A 20058-nucleotide genomic window follows, 5' to 3' on the forward strand; every position below is an offset into this window, starting at 1 on the left:
ACCAATGTGACCTATGAGCTCTAAAAACACACTAAGCCATATATATTAAAGTTATCATATCCATAGCCAGATCAGACTGAGCCAGCTTCTCCGCCAGCAATTTCGCTGTGCGTACTATTTTTAATAAAGTGATACCTACACTTGCGGTGCCTTCGGTAAATATTAATGTGACCTCTGGATGGGAGTAAACCTGTCACTAGTTTATGCAAGGAGTAACCTTTCATAATATCGGTCACTGAGGCTTCTCATTAACGGAAGCAAACAATTATTTAAAAAAAAAAAAAATTTCTGTTCCCTTCTTGGAAAGAGATGTTTTCCTGAGCTCCAAAGCACTGATAAAGGTTGGTGACTGTCACTTTAAGCCCATTCCGTTTCTTATCAGCCACAGACACATTTCCCAGCAACCACCGCCTCCACGCGTCGAAAACTGACTTTATAAATACTTTTTGTAAAAGGAGAAGAAAATTGGGAGGGTAACTACTGACCTTGGATCAAACAAGGTTATGTTAAGTCAGTTTTGAGGCTTCCCCTACATTTCCAGGACCTAAACTATGAAACAGAATACGGAATCCAGCACCGTTTTCTAGAAGAACAAGCGGACAGAGGGTTGACTGGTGGGAAATGCATCTTAAGTTGACAAAAGAGATGGAGATAACCAGAACAAGATTAATCGCCACTCTCAAAATCTCAACCCCAAGAATAAAGCACAGAGTAAAGCAATGTAAGATTTCCACAGCTTTCTTATTTTGAATAATTTCAAACAAATAGAAAAGGACTTTACTCTTATCTTCCTATAAAACATCTAACTACCTGACAACTTTTAATTTTTCAGTTTCACTAATTTCAAGACTTAATCTTAACAAACATATATTCATTTGATGCCTTTGGCCAAAAAAGACCTGGTTTCAAAGTCTCCTTATCAAATTTGTTTATTGTACCATCGCGGCCACTTTAAAAAATTCCAAATCAGTTTTGACTCTAGCTACCAAAGCATGTGACATATTTTTCTGATATTCTGAGGAATTCTTCTTTCCAGCTCCCTAAATAGTCCATCTTCATCCCTAAAACAATTTTCATGCAGTTGTGTCAATGGAAGAGACCTCAGAGATCAACTAGTCTCCATCTCTTATTTTGCAAATGCTAAAACTGACCCAAAGAGTATTTAAAATAATCTGGCCAGTCACCTAGCCAGCTTGTAAGTGATGCAGCCGAAAGCAGCCAGATTTCTCAAGGACTCAGCAGGTAGACGCTTACAGATTTATGTAAAAGGAAATAATTTTTAGTCATGTATGTAAATAAAATCAGTGTTTTTCAAATGCTTAATTAAGAATCTTTTGTAAAACTGTTCTTATGCATCTTAAGGTAGTATTAGAACTGTTTGCATTTTCTAATCAGCTAACATGAATTTCCATTGCTACTCTAACAAATCAAAACAAATGTAAGGGTTTAAAATAACACCTATTTATTATCTCACCTTTCTCTAGGATGGCAGTCGGGCAGATTCAGCTGGGCGCTCTACTTAGGGTCTCAGAAGGCCAAACTCAAGGTGTCAGCTGGTCCTGGCCCTCCTCCGTAGTCTGGGGGCGAATCCATGTCCAGGCTCACCAGATTGTTGGCAAAATTCAGTTCCGTGTGGTTGTAGGACTAAGGTCCTCACGTCTTCGCTGGCCTTTGGTCAGAGGTCACCTTCGTTTCTCGAAGCAGCCTGCTTTCCTGTGCTCTGGGCCCTGCGTCTTCCAACCAGCAACAGCGCCCTTCCGGCTACAGCTCAGTCACTGCCGCATCTGCCTCTGCTTTTAAAGACTCCCGTGATTACATGGGGCCCACCTGGAGAACCCGAGCACCATCTCCCTCTTAAGGTCAATGAAAGGTCGACCATCACAACCTTAATTACATCTGCAACGTCCCTTCTAGGTGCGACAGCTCATCATATTCATTGTCCCGGGGAGCAGGGCATAGAATCTTCTTGGGGTCCCAAATTCTGCCTACTACACTTAGCACCAACTTTATTTAAGGAAATGTGACTTTTTTTTAATAGATCATATCATGCAGACTTCACCACTTAACCAGTCACCCTAACATCATAAATCCATTTCCAGGAACAGCTCAGCTTGGCCCTGCTTGCGTCCAGAGCCCGTCCCTGTACCAATCACCAGGCCAGCTTCATTGGAATGTGACCAGTGCCCGTCACACACAGGCCTGAGCTCAGAAGGGCCCCATACCTGGGGCTTAATGGTCTGCAGCTGCCCTCCTAAAATCCTTAACCTTTAGATTGGTTTTGTAAGTGAAGTCTGGTGGGACAATGGAGCATTGCTGGCGGTTGTCAGAAAAGTACTTCTCTTTCTATTTTTGAAGAATTGTTCCAACAGGCACGAAATTCTAGGTTAGAATTTTTTTTTTTCCTCTAGCACTTTAAAGATGTCATTCACTTGTTTCTTGTCTCTCACTGGCTGAAAAGCCAGCTCTATTTTTGACTTTAGGTAACACATCTCTTTTTCCTTTTAAGGTTTTCCTCTTTTTCTTTGGCATTCAGGGGTTTCACGACCATGGGCCCCGCAAAAATATGTTTTTTTATTGTATTTATCCTGATAGCGTTTGTAGTGCATCTTCAATCTGTAAGTTGTCCTTCGTGAGTTCTCGAAAATGCTTGGCCTTTATCTCTTCATATATTGCTCCTCGATCCTCTTTATGCCCACCCTCTCCTCTTCCGTGACTCCAATTACATGGCGGTCAGGCTTGGCTCTGCGTCCTGCGTGTGTCTCTTACACGATCCATTGCATGTTCCATCCTTTTACCCCTTGGTGCTCCAGTCTAGATAGTCTAAGCGACCTGTTTCCCAGCTCACTAACCCTCTCTACAGCTGTGTCTAATTTGCTATTAAACTGATGTACTGAGTTTTTTCACTTGTTTTTATTTCTAGAAATTTTTCAATTCTTTTTATTGAATCTGATTCTCTGATGGAAGTATCCATCTTTTCATCAATTTTTTTCATGTTTATTATAATTATTTTATAGCCCATGGCCGATAATTCCAATAGCTAGATCACTATGAGATTGTTTCTGTTATTTACTGTCTTATTTTGTTTTTATCTTGGTCTTGGCTTCTGATATGCATGGTAATTTTTTACTGATTGCCAGGTATTGTGATCAAAAATTTATAAAGACTCTGCATGATATCTTCAGCTTCTGGCGATGACAGACAGTTAAAAGCAGATGACCTTAAAATTAGGATTTAATTTATCAGAAGCTACCTCCCAATTTTTGTAAGTCCTGGTCTCTATCCAGTTTTCCCTAACTCCTGAGATTTAGCCCTTCAGGAGTCCCAGTTAAACATTTCGAGTGTGTTACCGCAGTCCCAGCTCCTCCTTGAATCCTAGTTTGTGACTCCGCTGCCCCGTCAAACTACCAAAAATTCTGCTCAGCACGTCGCCATCTTAGCCGCCACTGCTTGGCTGCTCAGCCTCATGGCCTGTGCTGCTTACAAAGTGACAGAGAACCTAAAGTTAAAAGTAGCAGTGAATACTCGGCTCTCTTCGATGTGTTTCTCTTCCTCTGGGATCTCTGCCCTTGGCAGAGCTACAACGCCTTTGGGTATTTTTTTTATTTTTATTTTTTTTAATGCAGCTTTCTCATTTTCCTCAGTATGGGCCTCAATTTGAAATAAAGTAGTCAGATATTCACTGACCCAGGTGGCCTACCTTTATGCATGCATCTAGGTATTACTGGTTCTAAAAGCATTTAAGATTGGTTAACATACCTATGGGATAGTTTATCTTTCTGTGTTATATTTCTTGCTTGAAACCTGTTTGCTTCTCTAAAATTTTAATAATTTCTCCATTAGAATTATATTTAAACTTATATTCAAAATGCTTTTCCTCAACAGCTCAATCTGATTCTTTACATATGATATAAATTGTGTATTAAGGCGTTCCTTTATAAATGCTGTCTTGTGTGTTTTTTTTAATAAAAGTAACAGTTCTCAGAGACTGAATTTTTCGCTTAAAAACACAAACAGTTGCAAACATAAGTACCCACTATTTCACAGAATCTCGCCCGTAACTTGGTTCTTGAACATCTTCTAGTCATCTCTCAACGAATATGAGGCTCATGGAACGGGTCGAGCAGAAGCTACGGTGTCTCCTACGGCTGTGTCACCATAAAATCTCAATATTCACAATTGAACTTTGCAATCACTGAAGCACTTCGGGGCTGCAACTTGTCTCTAAACTTAAAAAAATGTTTAATTGCCTAACCACATGTATAAAAATTGTGAAGGTTTATTTTACTCAAGAAGGCAAACTGCCATTAAAGACCACCTTAAGGGCACCAATTATCTCATTTTCTTTTAAAGTATCATTTGTAAATATGCTTAGTAGGGAATGCTAATGACTAGGGGTAATTCAACGTGCCCAAAACTAAGCTTCTCATCGAACTACACTGCATCCTGGATATCGCTCTGCAACATTTTTACAATTAATTTAAAGAAAGAAAAAAGAAAGAAAGAAAATCCAGGTACTTCGTCCTGCACGTAGTCCCTTTCTTTGAAACTCATGGTCTTTCTAAAGTTGTGTTCCTGAAATGTACAATATTAACTGTGAACGCAGAAAAATATTTGGCTATAAACCAAAATAAAAATCAGGAATGAATGCAGATAGAATAGATAAGAATACACAATTACGTTGTCCCAGCTCAATAGGTAACTGGCTTTTACTACAATTATGGGTCATTTATTAGTCCGTTATTATCACTGCTCTGGCATTTGTTTCAAAACATGAATTTTGTTTTTTAGCAGGCTCTGATTACTCTCCCTCGGCGGGTCAAAGGACTTCAAAGATTTATAAGCACTCAAGACACAAAGGAACCAGAACCTCTAATTCTTTTTCAAAGGCTCGATTCTATTTTGTCTACGTCCCTGGCTCAGATCTCCACAGCTCTTTGCTCACATTCACGGCACGGGGTATAGTCACAGTGACCACCTGGCAGAAAGTGGCAATGAGTTTAGCCATGTCCCCAACCAGCTGCTGAAACTGCATGCATCCTACATGTTCACAGTGAAGTATTATTGCTATTAACGAAGTGTGCATTTCAGGCACTAGTTTCAGGAATTTCTCTACAGGAATGGGGACAGTGTCGCAGACATAGAGACGCTAGGCCCTGCATGACTTCTTCATTGAGAATGATTAACTGTCCTTGGTCAAGCCATCACCGCAGTGTACAGAGGATCACCGTGTGATGGTGAGGAGCACAGAATATCGCGAGGCACGTCACACCTTCACTCTGCCACTCGCTAGCTGTATGTCCTTAAGGGGTCCTTTAACCTATCTATACCTGTGTTCTCATCTACAAAATAGGAATAACGATAGTATTTACTTTATTGGGTTCCTTAAAAATAATAAAAATGAACATAGAACTCTCAGCCTAAGAAGTACGAAATAATAAGCAGTCAATCTGCTTGGAGATGGCATGTCTTTCTCTCTCTGGATCTGAGCGCCCAACGCGCTCACCATTTCTGGGGCTCTGCGTTCGCTTCGCAGCAAACACCTTATTGTTGATCCACCTCGGGGGCTGACATCTCACCTTAGTCCACCTGAGACACACTCTGGGAGAGCAGCAGCCAGGAAAGGGAAGATAGGTTTAGACAGAGTTGTCCGACACAGATGGAATGCATGTCACACATGTAATTCTGAATTTTCTATCAGCCACATCAGAAAGAAAAAAAAAAAGGGGTGCAATTAACTTGAATAACATATTTTATTTGACTGAATATATCTAAAATATTGTCATTGTAACAAATGGCAGTGATCGCATTTTCAATGCTGGATAGCCACATATGCCCACCACATCAGACAGACCAGGTTTAGCGGCAAAAGGACCTGGATTCGAATTCTGACTCTGCTACTGACTGGCCATCTACTTGCCAAATCTCAGTTGCACTGTGTTAACTATCTCCAGAGAATAACTATCTCCAGAGAATGCTATGAGAATTAAATAAAAATAGCATACACGAAGCACACAGTACAAAGCCTGATACACAGTGGCGCTCACTGAGAATTCCCTCGCCCGACCGTCTTCTCCAGAACTTTCTATAGCGCTGGCTCAACAATGTGACCTGTGAAGTCGCCTTCATTCCTTCCCTTCTACCTCCAGGACACATCGTGGCTTTTCACCACCTGCACAGCCCTCCTTCCTTGCTTCCCAACGGCTACACACGTGGCCATGTGGACGTGTGGAAGCCATGGACCCGCTAAGGCATGACCCGAGCACGTGGTCCCAAGAAACTAAGACGACCTGTGCCTGAAAACGTCCTTCTCCTCCGGCCCCGTGTCACCCGCCTCCCCAGCTGCCACCACGGCCACAGCTTCCTTAGCAAATGCCATCAACGGCAATGCTTCTCCATTTGATGGCAGGCTGACCTCAAAATTTAAAAAAAGTGAGGATCATTGGGCAAAAAAATAACTGGCCAGGATCTTTCAAACAGGTCAATATGCAAAAAAAAAAAAAAAAAAAGACCAAGGAACTAGCTACAAAAAGAACACTGGGAAAAGTGGTAAAACTCAAATAAACTCAGATTAGTTAATAGTTCTGCATTTATGTCAATTTCCTGGTTTCAGTAATTGTACTATGGTTGTGTAAAATGTTCATATTAGCAGGTATAAGGTGAATAAATTCTGAGGCTCTAATGAATAACATGGTGACTGCAGTTGATAACACTGTACTATATAACAGAAATTTGCTAAGTAAAACATGTTCTCGCTCTTCCCCCCAAAAAAAGTACATATATGAGGCAATAGATGTGTTAATTAACTCAAGTGGGGGGTATCCTTTCATAGTGTACATGTATATCCAATCCTCATGTAGCATACTGTCAATATCTTACAATTTTATTTGTCAGTTACTCCTCAATAAAACTAAAAAATATATTGGGAGTAAATGGAAATTCTCTATACTATTTTTATAACTTTTCTTTTATATTATTTCAAAATTAAAAGTTAAAGCACTTTTACATGTGATTATTTGAAACTTTATTGTGGCAGAATCTCTCTCCCAAAAGATTTGTTAACCAATATAGCATTGTAAAATGGTGTTACTTACGTTAAGCATGTCGCAGTAAGGCCACCACACAGGTTAATGAAAAGTCAATCCCAAGGTCTAGAAAATCTACCTCAATCACCACTATTAGTTTGCAAATCCACTAAGAGCGTATGATGTCACCTACATTTACTTAGTAATACTGAGGACTTGATGATAGCCAATAATGTTTTGTGTGACCAGTAATGTTATTAAATAAATATACCTTTTGATTTAACATTACTGAATAACAAACTTCAACAATAGCTCCACCGAAACCAACGTTTTACCAAAAGAAAGTGACAGGAAAAGATAAGGAAGAGATGCAAAGAAGCATATTCCACTCTGCCCCCTCCCCCCGCCTGCACCCAGGCATGCCGCACCTTACGAAGCAGCCTCTGTCAATCAGCTCTGAACAAAACCCCTTGCAGTAGAGCGGACGGCCTGTTCCGCTATAGCATGGGTGCCTGTAGATGAATCAAACTCAGAGGCAATTGGTAAGTGGAGAAAGGGTTTCAGTATAAAGCAGAAGCTGCATTGGCTCACATGGGATTTTTTTCCCAGATCATTAATGTTGTCACACTACCTTGTTTCCAGAGATTACTTATATTATATATATCAATGAAATGTGTTATTACTATTCATTTGTATTATATACTTTCTATATTTAACCATAAATTCAAAATATAGTATCTGTATTAGTCAATTACAATTTTATTTGTCACTTACTCCTCAATAAAACTAAAAAATATATTGGGAGTAAATGGAAATTCTCTATACTATTTTTATAACTTTTCTTTTATATTATTTCAAAATTAAAAGTTAAAGCACTTTTAAATGTGATTATTTGAAACTTTATTGTGGTGGAATCTCTCTCCCAATAGATTTGTTAACCGATATATCAGTTAAACATTCCTTAACTAGATAGGTTAATCTAATGTAGTAATGACAATTATTATCTACATTAAAACCAGACTGATGCATTTTGTAAGAAAAGCAAATATTCAGTGTTTGACATGAACTAAGTGTATATTCTGAACATTAGTCAAACCAACATCAATCTTTTCAAATGAGGCAGTCTATAAAATATATAAAAATATAAGGGCATATGTCTAGAAAGCATTTTGCTCATTAGACTAAAAAGATACTTTAAAATGTGCCTTTTATAGTATTACATTATGCTAAAGAAGAATTTAATATGAGACTTTTTGTTTCTCAAAAAAAGCCACAATTACTGCTTAATTACTTGTTGTTAAACATACCAATCGCTAAGCATTCTTTTATGAAGTAGCTCCTGCTAGCAAAAAACGTTATGAAGAAAATGTGTTATTTGTACAAGACAGGAATATAGTACATAATTAATTCATTAAAAATACAGTTCAGCCAAAGTAGTTATAATTTGTTGTCAACATCTGTTTTGGGAAATTAATTTATATAATAAATATCAATCACATTAATGTTACATAAAAGAATCGTGTTCTCTTTTTACGTATAGTATACGATATGCTAGGTTACTTTTATGAACCATGCAACCCTGGTTTTCAAGGAGCCTTTTTTTTTCCCCAATCACCTGTTCAAATTCACTTGCTTAGAGATAGTCAGCATGTTTCTAACGGGGAAAAAAAAAATACTGCGTAATTGTCTGCTTATAGGTTGACCTCTTTCACTTGGGTGGGCATCCTCTCCATCATTGACTAAGTGAGGATGTAACCTCGTCAAACCAAAGGCAAAAGAATAATGAGCACACGATGGGCTAGCCCAGCATGGCAAAGGGGGTTAGGGAGGCGGCAAAAACTGCACTCTAAATGACAAAACAGAAGTATTCGCCGAAGAGTAGATTACCATTAAAGGAAGCACTCTAGAAGGCGAGATTCGTGTAATCCCCACCCCTGGATGACTGCCACACAGGGCTCCATCAAATTTATTTCATTAGTTACTAACCGGATTAAGTTAACATATTTTCAGATGAATCCCGGTAGAACGGGCTTGACAGAGACACATTTGTAAAATATCTATTTCCACGAAGCACTAGCCAAAGGTAAGGATAAACAAGTAGATAATGCTTTTGCTTTCACCAATTGTAAATATCCAACGAGAACCAATTATTCCAGTTCAAGAATCAGATATATAAACTGCATGTCTTCACCAAACGGTAGGATTTTACCAGTTAAAATAAATGACAATAACTGCTACATTAACTGCTATCCCAATGCACTAATTGGCATACTAGGGAATCGTATTAAAACGTTTTTAGAAGTGGCTGAAACTAGAACAAATAAGGCAAGTTCTGCTGCGGTCTTCTCAGTGTGAATCTACTTTCAAAACAAACCAAAAATCTCACATCTAAACCATTCGAGCAAGTACGAGGCCTACGTATTATATCATTGTGTCAATTACATACACGTTGACGTTCCTTTCTACATGAAGATGAAGAAAATTTATGTTCCTGACCAGTCGTAACACTTTAACAGAGAAACAGTGCCACCTTTTGGTCCCAAACAAAAGCCTCCAGTATACTGTCTTCCAAACTTCCTTTTTTCAGTTAAGTTACTGAGATATATGTACCTCCATGCACACACATACACACATATACACACACATATATGCATACATACATATATTATATATACATGTCACAAATATATATATTTCATGTCACAATGATCATCTTCTAGAAATATTTTGTAGCTACACAAACTAATAAAACGTGAGAAACAGAGATTGCCTCCAAGATGCAAAATTTCAAAATAACCCAAACTAATACCAAATACATGTACCTTAGATCCATAATTTCTAATCCACATTTCATTCAACACATTTCACCATATCCAAGTGTGTCTATCAACCGAAATATTTTTAAATATAAAAGAAAAATCTTTGATAGCATTGTTACATTTCAAAATTGATTTTTTTTAAAACACATTCTATTTTAAATGTGCCTATTCATTTAATAATTGACAATATGGTATTCGCAGCAGATTATCAGTTAAATCAGATCGTTATAATTCATATGCAAACGTAGTATATTTCGGATTTACTTACACCAGTGACACGATGTCGCCACGCTGGACTTCAAAATTCCTTACTTTCCAGTGGTTTAAAAGCACCACGTCAGATGATGGGCTTCCCCCGGGATTCAAAGAAGGCTAAAAAATAAGGAGAAAGGGACAGACACATCTATCATTTGTATTTTTCAATCTTCACGGTTCCTTGCACTTCATGGCTTTAGTGCAACGCAATAAAACATTCCTAACATGCTCGCTTTCGATAAATTGCTGATCTACAGTAACTGCAAATGATGAGTTTTCAGAAAGGCTTATCGGGATTCTTCACAGGTGAACCAGGAAAAAAAAAAAAAAAACATTACCAATACTTATTTGAAAGGAAAATGTGCTCGATAGTCAAATCTGTATTAAACTCCAGTGGAGAGCTGTGGAAAGCTTTAAGGATTAAAAAAAATAAATGAAGAAGAAGGGAATCAAACCTCCCAATAGAATATTCAGATAGGCTCTGCACAGCATCGCTCCACCCGGGGCGAAGAGGCATCTCGGATCCGCCCGGAAGACAGCCGCACGAAGGGAAGGGAGCAGAGGGGACAAGTGATGGGACAAACTAGAAAAGCCAGGTGAGCTTTCCCACCATTGACTCTACAGAGACCCTGAGAGCATCAGGAGGGGACACACTGACTTCCGGGGCGGCGGGAATGGTGACAAACCACGCCTGAGGCTCTCCACCTTCACTGGTGGTGGCAGCAAGACAAGATATGGCTGCAGCACCCCGGGCGGGAACAAGAAACCCGTGGGCGCCAGACAACGCCAGTCCCTGCGGCTGCAGCGACAAGCTCTTTTTTAAAGACTCCTGGAACGATGTGTAGATTTTCTGCAGGGCAGATGTGGGCGACACTGAAGACGTTTCGTGTCGTGACCTTATTTTTCACTCCCCAGGATTTTGTGGCCGAAAGCTGTTGGTCATCCTTGGAGATCTCACACGCTCTCACGGCTTCTCCCAACTTCCTCCCGTGACGATGCCCAAATATCTCCATCTCTAGTTTTAAGTTCCCTGCTAGTCACTCCGCTTGACTGTCTGACATAACATTCAATATGATTCAATGAAATTTGCCATCGTCTCCTACCAAAAAATAAGTTTTCTTATCTTCTCACATCCTATTTACCATTTTCCCAGTCAACCAGCTTAAAATCCTACTTATCTTTTTATCTCATAGCCAACCAGTCATCGAGCTAAAGGTTTTTTCCTTCATAACATCTTTCACCTATGGCCCATCTTCTCTACCATCATCATATTTCAAGCACGAATCACCCAAGTAACTCACCATTAATCTACATTAATCAGTATCTCACCCTAACTCAGAAATGATTCCATTTCTTTCCAGCTATAGGATCTTGAGGAAGATCATATATTATTATGCTTCAATTTCCTTACTAGTAAAATAGTGATGATTATAACTATTACCTGATTAATAATTAAATAATGATAATAGCCGACACCTACTGAGAGCTCACCATGTGCCCTGTTCTAATGACAACAGCCAGGCACAGAGCGCTCACCACGTGAGAGACACTTCTGAGGGCTTCGCAAGTGTTAACTTACTTGGTGAGATCACTCAATGTGTTTAGACCCTTTTCTGACCCACGTTTAAGCTCTCAGTAACTCCCACTATTGATATTACTACATCATGATTTAATTACTTGTTTTGTACCCTCTCCCCGGTTCCCCCTCTGGCTCCATCCCTAATGAGGAGCAGAGTCGATAAGATAGGATAAATCCATGAGGTTCTGTTGGGCCATGGTGCTAAGGAATGGAACCCCCCATCCGTGTTTTTAAAATTGTCAACAACAAACCATGTTTATTTCACATCCACTATATTGATCTTGAACCTACTAATAAGTCGCAATCCACAGAGCTAAAATCACAATTTTAGATGATTCTTCTTCAGCCATTATCCTATGAAGGTTGCTCTTCTCTTTCAGGATTCTACCTTTAGTTCATTCATTTCTGTCTTTAAATTCTTTCCCAAACAGTATTCTCAATTGCAAATGCCACACATTTACCGATAACTCCTGAGTGTATAGTCCCAACGCTACTGGCTCTAAACTCAATGCAGAGCACTTCACACGACCATGCTTAGCACGGTCTAATAACTACCTGTCTGTCTCATAACTAAGCAGGATGCACTTCTTATCCATTGTTGTGACCACTAGTTAAATTTGTATCCAACCCCACCTGCTCTTCTGAACTTCCATAGCTCTAACTGGTTGATGGGACTCTTACGTCATCCAGCCGTTCCCCTACTTAAAATCCTTCACTAGTTTGCCAACACCACCAACATAACTGTCTTCCAGATAAAAATGAAGACACACACGGTCTGCAGGGCCCCAGCCGTCCCCCGCTCACACAGGTCCTACAAGTTGGACTCAACCGCAGGTGGTGCCCTCCGCGCAGATTGTCTCCTCGCCCTTCCAGGGCATCATACGAGCAAAGATTTCGGCCTGAACTGCGTCCTGCTCGTTCTCGCTTCCTGCCATCTGGTCAACCCATACTTCGAAACACTCGACTCCCCCAAGGCGCCCTCACAGGAACACCTCCATCATACTCCTCACACCCCACTAAGCGATCAGAATTCCCAGTTCCGCATCACGACCTGCGGCTACTTCTCTCATAGCCTATTTAAATGTAGACTATAATTATTGCCTTTTTTCTCTCTCCAGGAGTCCATAAGCATTTTGATAATGGTTTCTTATGTCTGTGTCCTTGACACCTGAGCACATAAGGTGATTAATAACTTTAAGTGCAAAGAATCGAAAAAACAATTAATGAAATTTTTTTAATTCACTTTCAACATGAACATGCCCTAAGCAGGGATCATATTCCGCCCCAGTCCCCAACCATGCTTCTCTGTGTCCCTCCTTGGTTATCAGCATTGCCATTCACCCTATCCCCCCAAAACAGACTCCAGAGTCATCCTCAATGTCACAGTCTCCCTTTGAGTCTCCCGTCATCGGACTGTGCCTCTGCCCACAATGCCTCTTCCCTACTGGGACAATTCAACCTATCTTTCAAAGCACAACTCACATGGTGACTTCTCTGTGAAGCCTTAAAAAACAAAACAAAACAAAAAAAACCTTGCAGTTTCCTTGTAGAAATCAAGAAACTTCCTCCTGGTGGTCCAAGGTTGAGGACAGAAGGGTCACCAGAGACTCGAACCTTGGCACCTGGCTTCACCTTCCCGACAAAATCTCTCAGCTACCAGCCTTTCTTATTCTGTTAGAATCAAAAGGTAATGCATTGTAAACAAAAGATTTGTGGGTTAAAAAAAAAAACCAGAAGGAAGCATGTGTAATTTCAAACAGTAAAATGTCAGAATCATCCATTGACACCTGGAGGGCCATGTGGGTTTTATAAAGAAAGCGACACAGTTTTCTTCCACCTTTCCTCTCCTCCGCAAGGCCAAATGACTCGTCCCCCCCCCACCGCGGCTCACTTTGCGATGCGGGGGACTCCATGATGGCCCTTAAAACCTGGCAGGTTGGAAGAACTGCCGACACGCATGACTGTTTCACTCAGCTGTAAGCTTCTCGACGGCAGAAATCACGCCTTATCCATTTTTGCACGCCTAGAAGAATGCTGGAAAATTGTATTTCTATACTTTAATGTCTAAAACTTTTAAGGTTTTTAAAAGCATATTTAAATAAGACGGTTCTTCAGCAATGTACATTATCTAAACATTGTAAACGTCCCTTTCAATGAAAACATATTCTGAATAAGAATAGTAAGACATTTTTTGTGTTGCATCAAGTTAAGCAATTTAAGCATTAGGAGTAAAGTTGCACAGTGCTTTATTATTATCTGTAATATAATAAAGCTAATCACAAAAGAATAATTTTTTTCCTTACTGTTAATTTCTGAATGTAAGCAAATGAATATCAACACCACTTATCATAAAGAACTTTCTAGAATTGAGAAACTATTCTATAGCACTATAAACACCATAGTTCTCTGTACCTTGCTTAACCATTAAAAAGAAAAAAAAAACATTTTACTTCCTGAGTTTTCTAAAACAAATATGGAGAAAAAAAATAACGCACTAACTTCAATATGAAAATTTTATATGAAAAATTAAGAAAACGTCATTTGGATGAGGCTGTTTTTGAAAAATTCGTGAACCATGTCATTAATTAGAACTTGTACAGCTTGCTTTCCCTCGTGGGAATGGCATTTCGTACTTCAAACAGAGCAATATCTTTTCAAATCAAAAAAGTTATAAACATGAAATCTAAATGAAAAGTCATAAACTCTGGAAATCTGATGTAAACACAGTCCATATTTTCTTATCGTGTTGCTAATACTTTATATTCTAGAGTCCAAGAGACTACGTCAAAATTAGAACCAACTTAGTAAGGTTTTTGGAAGTTAGAAACCTCAGCGAAAATTAAACTACGCGTTTCTACCTGTATTTCAAAAACGCGTGCCTGTGTCAGATGTCCCTGCGAGTAGATAAGATGTCCCTTCCAGGAGCAAGTGGACAGACCCTGAAAACCACTGGAATTACCAATGGAGAACAAAACAAAGCCACCAGCTGCTCTGCCATCTTTTCTCCTGTGACTTGCATCTTCATACTCCATCTATTCCTCTGCTTCTACCGTGGAGAACTAAGGTGAAAAATCAGACAACTTAGAGAAGACTTTTGGACAGCCCTTGCTCGAAAGACTGGAGGGGAAAAGAAAAAAAAACACTATTAAAACTAAAAACTCTGTTCAGATCTTGGTTCCATTTCCTTATTAACCAGAGACCTTAAATTATTTAACCTCTCTAGGCCTCACTTCCATCCGCAAAATGGAGGTTACGGTACCCCGCTCCCTCACAAGGCTGCTATGAGTATTAAACGAGAGGATCCACCAAAGGATCTTAACATGGTCCTCAACACAATGGAAACATCCACGAATAAGATGTAACGAGGACAGCAACGACAGGAGGAAGGGAAACAGAGTCAAGTTCAGTTTTCTTTCTGCGAGATGAAGCTTTCACATATTGCCGTTTAAACACTACATCTTCAGGCTGGAAATTCTACCCCTCGTTTCTAAATTCTTGGTGGATTGTTTCTCTGGTTCTTTTAAACAACGAAAGAAAACATCCTTTTATTCTGGATCTCAATTGTTCTGCCTCTAGGAATTAATCCCAGAAAAACTTTAATGTGTACAAGTATTTAGTTATAAATATCTTCTATAAAAAACGGTATGCTCGTTATGTTTTAATCTTCATTTTTAAAACAGATACACATATACGTAACACATATGAAAAGATATACATGAAAAAATCTAACTTCTTAGCTCTGGTCGATGGGATTATGATTTTCTTTGTTTTTCTTTTCCTGTTTTTGGAAAATTTTAAGTTACATTAAAAAGAGATCATTGTATGCTTTGCTCTGACCTAAGTACTATATTCGTTCACTCTAAGACAATATAAACCAGCAGATTTCAACAGATATTAATAAATTATGTTAAAGTGAGAAACAGCAGATATCAAACCTACTTTTAAAAGAAGCACAGCACAGAGCTGGGCTTTGATGCTAGCTCTGATCAAAGACTATGCTGAAGGGTTCTTATTCCTCCTACACACAAACATTATTGTCGAGTTATCCTACATTCTCAGCTTGTGTCTAAGTTCAAATCATATGACAGTTTGGGGGGAATTTATGTCTTGGTTTAGGAAAATAAAACTCTCCTAGAGAATTAAACAGAGACATAATATATTTCTTACCTTTTAAGATTGAGCCATAGCAAGCACTCAGTAAATAATATCATTCTGGTTTTGATGTTTCTATAAATTTCTTTTTTCTTATTCATTTTTTAATTTTAAATAAAGCTTTAAGTTAGTGTCAGAACATTCCTTTCAGGTAAGGGGGCCTTATTACCTAGACCCCTTAAAACTTGACCCCCTTAAAATGACCATCCAATTCAAAAATTACTCACACTTTTGACCTTATGACCCCTATCCTGGCAAGGTGATTAAAACCTGGAGTCTCACAAACATTACACTTGAGGAGGGAATCCCAATCATAAAGCGTCTCAGGAAATGTGTACCTAGCAAGTCCTAGTTACATCTGGCACTTTATTAATAAGTACAGAACAGTGGGCTCTTCACACCTGCTCCGGCTTCCTCAGACTCCCCGCAGGAGCATCTGGCGGTACCATCGAGTCTCCGTTAGGAACCATTCTTCCCAGAGTCACTTTAGAGCCTTGGCCTAGTGGCGGGGGGCACCCCACCTGACCAGACAGTCCCACGACCTCTTCCTGCTCAGACATGCAGGCCGTGGAGAGGTCCCACACAAACTGGAGCAGAGATGCGTTCTTCACGAGTCCATCTCGAAGGACAGCAGAAACCAAGGGCACCTTCGCTAAGGACGGGAAGCTGCAAAGCTTCATCCGTACTTTCTTTCAGCTCGTTCATTCCTTCATCATTGAAAAACGACTGAGTTCCAACTCTGCCAGGTATTACGCTAGGCAGTGGGATTCTTTACCCTTGAAAATTCACATTTTATTAAATGTGATCAATGGGATTCTTTACCTTTGAAAATTCACATTTTATTAAATGTGATCAAATCACATTTTATTCAGAGGCTTTTTTATTAAGCGTTTTTTAAAGAAATAAACTTTGCTCTAATCTCATCCTCTTATTTACAGACTTATGGTTCTTTAAGCATTCCCCACGTAAAATCGGGATGACTATTTTCCTTTTGATATTTCTGCAGAAATTTTATCACATAAAAACGACTTGCATTTTTTACAGATACTAAATTTCTTAATTTTTCTTTAAAAAGCATTTAAAGCTATATTAACAAAATTTTAAAATAGACATAGGCCATATTAATTTAACTTGAAAGTACAGTGAGTTACCAATTTGTCATTCTCCTAATCTTCAATTGTATTTCTTATTTCCTGTGTACATATCAAAGTTTTACAGGCACTCTCATATATTGCCTGTATAAATAAAAATCTTTACAAACTATCTGAAGGGTAACTAGCCAGAATGTATGCAAAATCTTTAAAATGGTCTTATCCTTAGATCTCACATTTTCTAAGTGTCATGTTTAAAAAGTTATCCTAAGGACATAATTTAAAAATATGTAAAATGACGTTCATCATATATTATTTATACTAGGTGAGTAAATGAGCTAACCTAGATACCAATAATATGAAACTGATTAAATTAGCAATGGTTAAACCATGTGATATGTGGAAACTATATGCCTCTAAAAATCACATTGCAGAAGAATGTTTCCGGGTATTTGGATATGTTAGGCAAAATGAATTAGGTTAAAATGTGATCAATGAGAAGAACAAATTGGTGTGATCCGATCTGGAGAAGGAAGTGAGGGAGGGAGGGAGGAAGGAAGAACAAAATTATGTAGAAAAGGGTGATAATGGTTTTAAAAATGCAAACTTTGAAGTCAAAAGCCAGGGCTTAAGTATGAATAATCTTCAATGAATTAATCACTCTGCTCCTGTTTCTTCATTCGTACAATGGGTTAGTAACAGCAGCTTCAACACCACGTTGTGGGAAATATTAAATAGATGATAATATTTAAAGTAAATGCTACACTGTATCTGGAATTCCGTGATCATTCAATACTTTTTAATTGTTAGTATTATATAATAACATCTTAAAATAACTAATTCTGGAAGGTGAAGAAAGTTATTTTTATTTTGTGTATTTTTCAGTATTTTCCAAGTTTTCTCCAATCAATATATGATGCTTTAGAGTAAGAGCAAAGCAATTAATTTTTTAAAAGAGAAAAGCATTTTATTTTTATATCTTTTCGTTATAAATATTTTTAAAGGTTCTTTTTTTCTTTAACAAGATTTTTAGTGTTTAGCTTCCCCTTAATTCAGATCGTTACACTGCGAGTTAAAATCTACAAACTTTCTGGTTCAATGCAGTAATGAAACAACTATAAAACACTACCATTAAATACGTGTATGGTGCTTCCTTACTAATAAAACAGATAACTTTGCAGACTTCCTAACTGAGGTTCACTGCATTCCTCATAAAACAATATCCATAACCTTTTTTGAACTAGATCTTTGTCCACTTTCAAGTATCAGACTGGCACAGAGCCGTTAAGATTTTTATAATCTTATAATCTCTCTCGTCTAGCTAAAAGGATCTGCTAAATCACACCTTAAATCTTTCTGAGGTCTGAACAAAAAGTCTTCCAGTGAAGATTTAATATTTACCCCAGGCCACTTCTTATTTTGAGAATCTTTTACCTGCCAGATACTACTAAAGAAATACTTTCATTTTCCAACACAGAAATTCCTGGACATCCTGTATTTCCTCTAATTTCTGGTTTATTTCTCTCTTTTCCTACTTTATAAAACTATAAGAAGCCAGCTGACGATTTCAATAGTCTGCTTGAAATTCTCCTAAGCCAGATCTATAAATTCATTAGGTACATCTTGTATATTCCAAGTTGCTGCAGGTGACAGTTTTTTAAAATTGTTTCAGCTCCATAAAACATGGGTCGCGATCATTCCAATTTCAATAACGCTTTCCTCATCACCTTCCCAGCTTCCATCAACAGCTGTCACTTGTTGAGCCTTTGCCAATAATCCCTTATCTTTTTCCTAGCCCCCAACTGCCACCCAACCCCAAAACCAACGCCGCAAATTCCAGGATTTTGTTACAACAGCACCTCACTAACAAAACCAACTTTTTTCCAAAACTACATGTCTTAAAAGAACAATTTATTGGCTCATGATCGTGCAGTTTGGGCTCCACTCAGTGCATCAGATCCTCTGCTGGTGTCGCCTGAGGTCGCTCTCGTGGCTGCAAATATCTGGGCCTTGCATGGGGCTAAAGTCCAAGATGACACTAGTCGCACGTCAGGCATTTATTTAACTGGGGCTTGCTGGCCAGGATGCCTCATTTGTCCTCCGATGTTCCCTCTGGCGGGACAGCCTGAGCGCCTAGCACGTTCCCATTTCACAAGCGCTTACCGAGTTCCTACTTGAGTATCATTTGCCGATGCCCCATTGACGGAAGCAAGTCATGTAGCCAGAGTCCATGTGGGAGGAAACCATACAAATCAAGGAGGCAGGTGTGATTCACTGAGGAGCCATGTCTGCAAAAATCGACACGTCTCCCATGCTAAGTGAACGGGCCATTCTCTCAGCTAACACTCCCTGCTTCCTACTGTTCATTTTAAACACTACAGAAATAAACAACGGTTCGTACAGTAAAAAAAAAAAAAAAGAGAGAGAGAGAGAAAGATAATTACCTGGTCAAAAAAAATGAACTAAACAAAAATTTAAAAGATAACTAAACACTCTTAAAGCTACAAAGTGCAGATCATGCATTTAAAAATTGAAGAAATAAGTAATAAGACAAGAATAATAACAAGCATTGGCGAGGTTGTGGGTAACAAGGGACCCTCAGACACGCCGGTGGCACTGCAAATTGACACAGCCACTATGGAAAACAGCGTGGAGCTTCCTCAAAAAACTGAGAATTGATCTAATCATATGATCCAGCAATCCCTCTTCTGGGTATTTACCCAAAAAACCTGCAAACATTTATCCACAAAGATACATGCACCCCGATGTTCACAGCAGCATTATTCACAGTGGCCAAGGCATGGAAGCAACCGAAGTGTCCTATGAGAGATGACTGGCTAAAGAAGCTGTGGCACATATACACAACAGAATATTACTCGGCCATAAGAGGAGATGAAATACCGCCATTTGTGACAACGTGGATTGATCTTGAGATACTCATGTTAAGTAAAATTAGTCAAACAGAAAAAGTTGAAAACCACATGATATCATTCATATGTGGGATATATATCTAAAAGCAACAAACAAACAGGGTAAACAGAGACTCATGAACATGGGGAGGAGGCAGGCGGGGTCAAAGAGGTCAAATATTTAGTGACAGAAGGAAACCTAACTATGGGTGATGAAACACAATGCAATGT

General features: G+C 38.9%; 1 protein-coding gene across 5 annotated transcripts in view; it reads right to left on the reverse strand.

Moving 5' to 3' along the window:
* The window catches only part of IMMP2L (inner mitochondrial membrane peptidase subunit 2), a 696111-nt gene that overhangs the window by 634186 nt on the left and 41867 nt on the right, over positions 1-20058 (reverse strand). For all 5 annotated transcript variants that reach the window (XM_025046910.1, XM_015589428.2, XM_025046909.1 and 2 more), the window contains exon 4: positions 10110-10213. In XM_025046910.1, coding sequence (XP_024902678.1) covers positions 10110-10213 — 104 coding nt within the window. The remainder of the gene's footprint in view (positions 1-10109; positions 10214-20058) is intronic.

This window comes from Pteropus alecto, unplaced genomic scaffold (assembly GCF_000325575.1).
Source record: "Pteropus alecto unplaced genomic scaffold, ASM32557v1 scaffold21, whole genome shotgun sequence".
Taxonomy (NCBI): Eukaryota; Metazoa; Chordata; class Mammalia; order Chiroptera; family Pteropodidae; genus Pteropus; species Pteropus alecto.